This window comes from Myripristis murdjan, chromosome 18, assembly GCF_902150065.1.
Source record: "Myripristis murdjan chromosome 18, fMyrMur1.1, whole genome shotgun sequence".
NCBI classification, from domain to species: domain Eukaryota; kingdom Metazoa; phylum Chordata; class Actinopteri; order Holocentriformes; family Holocentridae; genus Myripristis; species Myripristis murdjan.
Window position 1 is genome coordinate 569,410 of NC_043997.1, and position 10,000 is coordinate 579,409.

The following is a 10,000-nucleotide window of genomic DNA, read 5'->3' on the forward strand; positions in this document are numbered from 1 at the left end:
TAGAATCTGCCCGGCGACACACAGTAAAAACAGTAGAAAATACAGTACAGAGATTCTAATGGATATTCTGCTCCAATCAGAAACCAGCCCGAGCCAGAGCCACACACAGGCAGGGTGAGACAGGTACACACAGACAGGGTGAGAGAGTGAGACAGGTACGAGGCGGCTCCACACGTCTCTGAGCTCCGGGCCGTCTGTCCACACCTGAGCTGCTGCAACGCAACACAGGACACCTGCAGGTCTGCTGTCCAATCAGAGCCGGGCTGCAGGCTCTGAGCACGTGAACCAGGGCTGATGCTGCCTTCCAGGCCAACTGGTGATTTACCGCTTAAAGTGGGCGGGGCTACAGCCAAACCTGTGAGTTCACACCTGTGAACTCGATTGTGCTCAACGTACTCCAACCACACGCGGTTTATGTTTTAGACACAAGAACAGCAGCCCAGCTGGAGACGGCTGTTCTTATCGGTTCTGCCTGGAACGCTTTGAAGTCGGGACTCACAGGTACAGTTCCCCACTGGAACGCAGCATTAGCCCTGGGCTAACTAGCCAACCGACGGTTAGCCCTGGGCTAACTAGCCAACCGACACTTAGCCCAGGGCTAACTAGCCAACCGACGGTTAGCCCAGGGCTAATTTGCTAATAATGGTTAGCCCAGGGCTAACTTGCTAATAACAGTTAGCCCTGGACTAACTAGCTAATAACGGTTAGCCCTGGGCTAACTAGCTAATGACGGTTAGCCCTGGGCTAACTAGCCAACCGACGGTTAGCCCTGGGCTAATTTGCTAATAATGGTTAGCCCAGGGCTAACTTGCTAATAATGGTTAGCCCAGGGCTAACTTGCTAATAACGGTTAGCCCAGGGCTAACTAGCTAATAACGGTTAGCCCAGGGCTAACTAGCTAATAACGGTTAGCCCAGGGATAACTTGCTAAAAACGGTTAGCCCAGGGCTAACTAGCTAATAACGGTTAGCCCAGGGCTAACTTGCTAATAACGGTTAGCCCATGGCTAACTTGCTAATAACGGTTAGCCCAGGGCTAACTTGCTAATAACGGTTAGCCCTGGGCTAACTTGCTAATAACGGTTAGCCCATGGCTAACTTGCTAATAACGGTTAGCCCAGGGCTAACTTGCTAATAACGGTTAGCCCTGGGCTAACTAGCCAACCGACGGTTAGCCCAGGGCTGTGGACAGACAGTTGGAGCGTATGGGACTGTTAAAGTGGGTGGCATGCACCTTTAAGGTTGGATTAGTGTCACACGGGACGCCTGGAGTCTCTGATTGGCCCAGCTGTCTGTATGGGGCTCTGGTGTGAAGACACGCCCCCTCCTGGGTTCTCGAAGTGGGAACCGGGGACCTCAGAGGGACCCCAGGGGTTTACACACTCACACACTCACACACACACACACACACACACACACACACACACACACAGGGAGGGCGGTGTGGCTCCAGAATAGCACAGACTGGTTCATTACTCGTTGTCGTTGTCTGGGTCAATATTAAATCAATACTCAATATTAAGAAGAAATCAGTTAAATCATGTCATCATGCATGTTGACTACATCAATTGATCATCAATACATCAATTAAACAATGCAGGTATGAATAATTAATAAAGAGTCAATGTTGTCAATCAAGAATATTGATCACTATGTATCAGTGGAGGTGATGAAAAGCATCATGGCTGCTCACTTCCTGCTTTCCAACCAATGGCACTAAGATATGCAGTCACTATGGCAACCAACACAGTTGATGATGTCATAAATCAATTTTGGGTCAATGGATCAGTGTGAGCATGCGGCACCAACAGGCCTGGACAGCAGGGGGCGGGGTCAGGTCACTGCACGGCCAATCGGCTGAAGGGCCATGAAATACTGAAAAAACATGGGTCTGTAGGTTGTCATAGCAACACAGTGAGACATACCAGAATAGCACTGGTTTCCCAGTAGAGCCTGGTTCTGCTGGGAGGGCGGGGCTCAAGCTAACCCTCGGTGGAGAGATGACGTGATTGGCCGGCAGCGACCTGACCTCTGACCTGAGCAGAAACATCATCAACAACAATCCACACAAACAACTTCACACCTTCACATGAAAACGGGTGTCATCACCCTTTAACCCGTCTGAGTGCCGAGCGCCCTCAGGTGGCGCTCAGTGGAACAGCAGCCTGGTACGTACGCGCTGCAATTGACAGATGCTAATCGAAGTTTAGCTAAGCTAACTAAAGCTAACCATGATTTACCGTTACAGTGCAATAGCTAAGTTTCCTATTTACTACTGATTAGAGTGCACTAGCTCAGCTAACGATTGCTAACAAGCTAACAGTGGTGAAGCTAACCACAATTGATTAGAAACGGTGCGCTAGCAAAGACCTGATTTAGAGACTGACGACGCATCAGCTAAGCTAGCTTACAGGCTACAGGAAACTCGTTTTCCCGCTCTTTTGATTGGGAGAAGCTGATTGGTTCAGATTGTCCAGTGAGACTTTGATCCCTGAAATGTTCCAGCCACTCAGCAGCTCGACCTGCTGATGTGAGCTGCAAATAGAACCAACACACAGATCCTCCTCCAACCTCCAGAATCCGTCATCAGGGAACCTTTTAACCGGCTGCAAGCCACCAGGAAGTACACAAACGTACCCCAAATTACACAGAAGTACTCCAAAATGCTCAGTTACTGAAAAATACCCCAAAAGTAAGACTTTCTGGAACCTGTCGTGGCACTTTTGGGCAACTTGACCCTGGTTAGGGTTAACCCTGACCTGACCCTGGCTACTCTGGGTAACTGTGTACTTTTGGGTACTTTGGGGTACTTTTGGGTAACTGTGTACTTTGGGGTAATTTGGGGTACTTTTGGGTAACTATGTACTTTGAGGTACTTTGGGGTACTTTTGGGTAATGGTGTACTTTGGGGTACTTTTGGGTAACTGTGGACTTTGGGGTACTTTTGGGTAACTGTGGACTTTGGGGTACTTTGGGGTACTTTTGGGTAATGGTGTACTTTGGGGTACTTTTGGGTAACTGTGGACTTTGGGGTACTTTGGGGTATTTTTGGGTAACTGTGTACTTTGAGGTACTTTTGACAGGAAACCCTCCTTAACTACTTCACAGCCGTGTCAGGTGTGAGCGTCAGCTGTTTCTCAGAAGCTGGTTTTTATTTCCTAAAGAAATGAAGCAGGAAAACTTTGTCCACGTGTTGAAACTCTGACGGCGATAAACTGTCAGAGTTATTTGATCCTCCACGAGTTTGTTGCTTTCAGGATTAAAATTCTGCTACATCAGCTGGTTCATGAGGAAATATTCAGCCGTTATTCAAATGAACAGAATGTCCAATACAGTTTTATTTTGGTGTTCTACCAGGAAACATCAGACCATAATTACGTTAAAATGGAAACGGATCATCCTGGTGTTTTGATCCTGGAAAGTGCTTACATTATTGTTGGCCAATAAAACACAATGTTACCACCTGGTGTGTCACCTGGGCCACCTGGTGGACCACCTGGTGCAGCACCTGGTGGAGCACCTGGTGGGCCACCTGGTGGGCCACCTGGTGGAGCACCTGGTGGGCCACCTGGTGGGCCACCTGGTGGAGCACCTGGTGGGCCACCTGGTGGGCCACCTGGTGGAGCACCTGGTGGGCCACCTGGTGCAGCACCGGGTTCTCCGTTGCGCAGTAGCTTTAGTTTTAGTTTGGTTGTAAACTCACAGTGATGAAGCTCCTCCAGTGTTTTTATAAAATCCTGTTGTGCTTCTCAGTTTAGTGCCAGCAGGGGGCGGCGTGCCACCAAAATCAAGACTGCTGATTGGTTAGTTTGGTCCTTTGCTCCACCCACGGCCGGCCAACTCTGCCTTCCTACCTGCAACGAGTCTGATTGTCACTATCAATGTACTGATCAGTTATTGGAGCCTGTGGGCTGTTTATTGCTGTCATGGTGATCAGTGTTCACTCTGCTGGTTTCAATAAAGCTGCTTTCATTCAAATCCCAGCCATCCACAGCTAGCTGGCTGAGGAGGGAAGTGGCTCAGTTACAGTTTGCTCTAGCACCGACTGCCTCGTTGTCAATAAAGCTAGTCTGATTCAAACTGACGGCGCTGGAAACTTCATTCAAACCTCTGTGAGCGCAGCTCTTGTCGATAAAGCTAGCTCGTTTGCTACCAGAAGGAAAGAAGAATAAAGTTTTGACTTTTTTCTTGAAGGTCAGTTTGTTGTTTCAGCTCCTGCTAAAAGAGCTGACTGGAAGACGTTTAGGACATCATCTTCATCATCTTCATCATCTTCATCATCATCGTCGTCCTCTTGCCTCTGGCATTCACAACAACCCCGACCTTTGACCCTGAGCTTCATGTTGCTATGACGACGACTGTCCCACCAACATGACATCACAGTGACATCACAGTGCTACGACGACAGTCAAGACCGGGCCTTCGTCATCGTCATCATCACAGTCCTACGTAGTGCATATGTGTGTGCGTGTGTGTGTGTGTGTGTGTGTGTGTGTGTGTGTGTGTGGGCTTGCTTGGACCACAGTGAAACGTTTTGGGTCCCAACAAAGAAAAAAGGCAAATTTTGGCTTATTGGTTCAGGCATGAGATGCTTATTAAGATTAGGGAGAAAGAGAGTGTGTGTGTGTGTGTGTGTGTGTGTGTGTGTGTCAGTGCTCGTTGGGCATGTGGCGGATGGTGTGGAAGATCCAGTCCATCTTGGTGCTCCAGCCGCCGTGATGAGCATCGTTCATCTGCTTGGTGAAATACTCCAACGCCTCCTGCTGCGTCTTCTCTGAGAGACAGACAGGCAGACAAACAGGCAGACAGGTAGACAGGCAGGCAGGCAGACAGACAGGTAGACAGGCAGGCAGGCAGGCAGGTGGACAGACAGACAGACAGGGAGACAGGTGGGTTACAACACAGCATCTGAGAAGTGAAATGTGAGCAGCAGCCAAATGTTATTTTTATTTTATTTTTTTATTATATTTTATTATGTGTTACTTGTTTGCTTTAAAAAAAAAAACATTTCTAATGTTTAATTAATTTATTTTATTTGTATGTGTTTAGGTTCAGAATGATTTGATTTTATTAGGGCTGTCAATTTTTTAAAAATTAGCTAATTAATTGCCCATTTGCTGTGATGAATCACATGTTATCTTTTCAAACTGAAGCTTGTAATAATGGGTATTTAAATCCAAAATTAGTTCACCACCAAGAAAAAAATCATTTTGAATTGAAATGCGTTTGATGAACAGCGTCTGTCTGAGTCTGAGCCGTGAGCTGGGACAGGCTGGCAGTCATCGGTGATATTTCAGAAATAATTAGAAATAATAATCAAACCTGAGAGGGTAACCTGTGGACGAAGTCCTCGCCACAACACCTGAAGCGCCTCAACATCATCTCCTGTATTTATCTGTATCTCATATGTATTTATCATGTATATTTTATGTTTCTGTATCTCATGGGCTCGTTTTGACTTAAAGAGTCCAGCTGACTGCGTTTTCACAGTTAACCTGAAGGGGGTGCTGTGCTGTGATGTAATCACATGCTGACAGCCAATCAGAAGCTGCAGAGCCGGGAAGGGCGGGGCTGCTGTGACATCATTCAGGAGTGAAACACAACCTCAGCCTGTATGTGACAAACTCCCAGAATCCTCAGCTGCATGAGGCTGGCCTGACCTGACCTCACCTGACCTCACCTGACCTCACTCACCTCACCTGACCTCACTCACCTGACCTCACCTGACCTCACCTGACCTGACCTCACCTCACTCACCTGACCTCACCTGACCTCACTTGACCTCACCTGACCTCACCTCACCTCACCTGACCTCACCTCACCTCACCTGACCTCACTCACCTGACCTCACCTGACCTCACCTGACCTGACCTCACCTCACCTCACCTGACCTCACTTGACCTCACCTGACCTCACCTCACCTCACCTGACCTCACTCACCTGACCTCACCTGACCTCACTTGACCTCACCTGACTTCACTCACCTGACCTCACCTGACCTCACCTGACCTCACTGACCCCTAATTTCACTGAAGTCAGGAGAGATCATGACGGTGTGAGGGATTATTTTTCTACGACGGTCTAATCTCACCTTCCACTGCCTGTCTGACTGTCTGACCTGTCTGTCTGCCTGCCTGTTTTTCTGACCTGTCTGTCTGTCTGACCTGCCTGCTTGCCTGTCTGCCTGTCTGTCTGACCTGTCTGACTGCCTGCCTGCCTGTCTGTCTGACCTGCCTGCCTGTCTGTCTGACCTGTGTGTGTGCCTGTCTGTCTCACCCAGCGCCAGCGTCTTCCTCAGGTAGGCGATGTCGTCGAAGCTCTGCAGCTCCGGCATGCCGCAGCCCAGCAGCAGAGAGAACAGGTTGATGAACAGACTGGCGTGCTGACGGATCGCCAGGTACGCCTTGTAACACATCTCCTGGAACCTGAGTGAGACAGACAGGTGGGGGGTGAGACAGGTGGAGAGACAGAAGAACAGGTAGGTGACTTTTCAGTTTAAACTTCAAACGGAGTCACAGTTTGTATCAGTTGGGCTCAGTTTGAGTCAGGAGACTCAAAACTCAGGAACTTTCTGTGTTCTGTGGACGACGCAACGAAAACTAAATAAAACACAACATGTGAGGATGAAAACGAGAGGATGAAAAAATGAGGATGAAAACATGAGGATGGAAACATGAGGATGGAAACATGAGGATGAAAACGTGAGGATGGAAATGTGAGGATGAAAACATGAGGATGAACTCATGATGATGAAAACATGAGGATGGAAACATGAGGATGGAAATGAGAGGATGAAAATATGAGGATGAAAACAGGATGATGAAAACATGAGGATGGAAACGTGAGGATGAAAACATGAGGATGGAAACATGATGATGGAAATGTGAGGATGGAAACGTGAGGATGACAAAATGAGAATGAAAACGTCAGGATGAAAACATGAGGATGGAAACATGAGGATGAAAACATGAGGATGGAAACATGAGGATGGAAACGTCAGGATGAAAACGTCAGGATGGAAACATGAGGATGGAAACATGAGGATGAAAACGTCAGGATGAAAACGTCAGGATGGAAACATGAGGATGGAAACATGAGGATGAAAACGTCAGGATGAAAACGTCAGGATGGAAACGTGAGGATGGAAACATGAGGATGAAAAAATGAGGATGAAAACGTGAGGATGGAAACATGAGGATGGAAACATGAGAATGGAAACATGAGGATGGAAACATGAGAATGGAAACATGAGGATGGAAACATGAGAATGGAAACGTGAGGATGGAAACGTGAGGATGAAAAAATGAGAATGAAAACATCAGGATGAAAACATGACGATTTAAACATGAGGATGAAAACATGAGGATGGAAACATGAGGATGAAAAAATGAGGATGGAAATTTGAGGATGGAAACATGAGGATGAAAACATGAGGATGGACACATGAAGATGGAAACATGAGGATGGAAACGTGAGGATGGAAATGTGAGGATGAAAACATGAGGATGAACTCATGATGATGAAAACATGAGGATGGAAACATGAGGATGGAAATGAGAGGATGAAAACATGAGGATGAAAACAGGATGATGAAAACATGAGGATGAACTCATGACGATGAAAACATGAGGATGGAAACATGAGGATGGAAACATGAGGATGAAAACATGAGGATGGAAACATGATGATGGAAACGTGAGGATGGAAACGTGAGGATGGAAACATGAGGATGAAAAAATGAGGATGAAAACGTGAGGATGGAAACGTGAGGATGAAAACATGAGGATGGAAACGTGAGGATGAAAACATGAGGATAGAAACGTGAGGATGAAAACGTGAGGATGGAAATGTGAGGATGAAAAAATGAGAATGAAAACGTCAGGATGAAAACATGAGGATTTAAACATGAGGATGAAAACGTGAGGATGGAAACATGAGGATGAAAAAATGAGGATGAGAACGTCAGGATGAAAACATGAGGCTTTAAACATGAGGATGAAAACATGACTATGGAAACATGAGGATGAACTCATGATAATGAAAACATGAGGATGGAAACATGAGGATGGAAATGAGAGGATGAAAACATGAGGATGAAAACAGGATGATGAAAACATGAGGATGGAAACATGAGGATGGAAACAAGAATGAAAACATGAGGATGGAAACATGATCTGATGGTCTGGCATGGTGTGTGTGTGTGTGTGTGTGTGTGTGTGTGTGTGTGTGCGTGTGTGTGTGTGTGTGTGTGTGTGTCACCTCTCGAACTCCTTGGTCTTGGTGGACTCCTGCAGGCCTTTGCTGATGACGATGAGGAAGTCCTGCGTCAGAACGAAGGGAACTCGCTCCCGCTTGTAACCAAACTTCTTCTTCTTGTGGTCCAGAAAGTGACCGAAATCTATATGGAACAGCTGGGGAGGGGGGGGGGAGACTTGTGATTAAAACCCCCCAAAAAATCACAAACTAACCAAACACACGTGTTACTGTGTGTGTGTGTGTGTGTGTGTGTGTGTGTGTGTGTGTGTGTGTGTGTACCTGTCCGTTCTCCTTCACCATGATGTTGGAGTTGTGTGTGTGTGTGTGTGTGTGTGTGTGTGTGTGTGTACCTGTCCGTTCTCCTTCACCATGATGTTGGAGTTGTGTCTGTCTCCGATCCCCAGGATGAACGTGGCGACACAGTAACCAGCACAGGACCGAGTGAACAGGTCGATGGCTCGGTCGTACCTGAGAGACAGACAGGCACACAGACAGGTGGTCAGACAGGTCAGACCCAAAGGCAGGTAAGACACACAGACAGATGGGTCTGACAGACAGACAGTCAGACAGACAGATAGACAGACAGACAGCCATAGGCACACAGACAGGTGGTCAGACAGACAGATAGACAGACAGACACAGACACACAGACAGGTGGTCAGACAGACAGATAGACAGACAGACACAGACACACAGACAGGTGGTCAGACAGACAGACAGTCAGACACATAGACAGGTCAGACACACAGACAGACAGGTCAGACAGACAGGTCAGACACACAGACAGGTGAGACACAGACAGACAGACAGACAGACATGTGGTCAGACAGACAGGTCAGACACACAGACAGGTGGTCAGACAGACAGACAGTCAGACACATAGACAGACGGGTCAGACAGACAAGTCAGACACACAGACAGGTGGTCAGACAGACAGGTCAGACACAGACAGGTGGTCACACAGACAGGTCAGACACACAGACAGGTGGTCAGACAGACAGACAGTCAGACACATAGACAGGTCAGACACACAGACAGACGGGTCAGACAGACAGGTCAGACACACAGACAGGTGGTCAGACAGACAGGTCAGACAGACAGGTGGTCACACAGACAGGTCAGACACAGACAGGTGAGACACAGACAGACAGATAGGTGGTCAGACAGACAGGTCAGACACACAGACAGGTGGTCACACAGACAGGTCAGACACACAGACAGGTGAGACACATAGACAGACAGACAGACAGACAGACAGGTGGTCAGACAGACAGGTCAGACACACAGACAGGTGGTCAGACAGACAGACAGGTCAGACACATAGACAGGTCAGACACACAGACAGGTGGTCAGACAGACAGGTCAGACACACAGACAGGTGGTCACACAGACAGGTCAGACACACAGACAGGTGAGACCAGAGGTCGCGTTAACCGAATATTTTCCGTCATTGACGTTTTTTTTTAAACGGTGACGGAAAAATCTGAAGGCCATCTGTCATTTTGACAGATGGCCGGGGAAGACAGCAAAGATGTCTCTTAAACCGATGATGTCGGCGCCGACAGGATTCAGCATGCCTACTCTACATATCTTTATCTCCTAGACCGTTTATGACACACAGAAACTTAAAAAAACGTCTGAAACCGGAGAAACGGAGCTTTGCGCCTATATACAGTGCCATTACGGTAACTCCTTAGGACTACTGACACTTCAACCGTCCAATCACAGAAGAGTCCTGAACCAAT

At 47.5% G+C, this 10,000-nt stretch overlaps 2 protein-coding genes across 2 annotated transcripts in view; both read right to left on the reverse strand.

The window, feature by feature from the left end:
* The window catches only part of LOC115376950 (ectodysplasin-A-like), a 12,190-nt gene extending 7,849 nt beyond the window's left edge, over nt 1-4,341 (reverse strand). The window contains exons 1-2 of the mRNA XM_030076804.1: nt 4,323-4,341; nt 3,475-3,747 (exon numbers count right to left, since the gene is read on the reverse strand). Of these exons, the coding sequence (XP_029932664.1) occupies nt 3,475-3,747; nt 4,323-4,341 (292 nt within the window). The remainder of the gene's footprint in view (nt 1-3,474; nt 3,748-4,322) is intronic.
* Nucleotides 4,342-4,648: 307 nt separating this feature from the next.
* Nucleotides 4,649-10,000, reverse strand: part of LOC115376951 (phosphatidylinositol 4,5-bisphosphate 3-kinase catalytic subunit alpha isoform-like) — a 15,695-nt gene continuing 10,343 nt past the window's right edge. The window contains exons 17-20 of the mRNA XM_030076805.1: nt 8,606-8,723; nt 8,259-8,410; nt 6,276-6,424; nt 4,649-4,773 (exon numbers count right to left, since the gene is read on the reverse strand). Of these exons, the coding sequence (XP_029932665.1) occupies nt 4,649-4,773; nt 6,276-6,424; nt 8,259-8,410; nt 8,606-8,723 (544 nt within the window). The remainder of the gene's footprint in view (nt 4,774-6,275; nt 6,425-8,258; nt 8,411-8,605; nt 8,724-10,000) is intronic.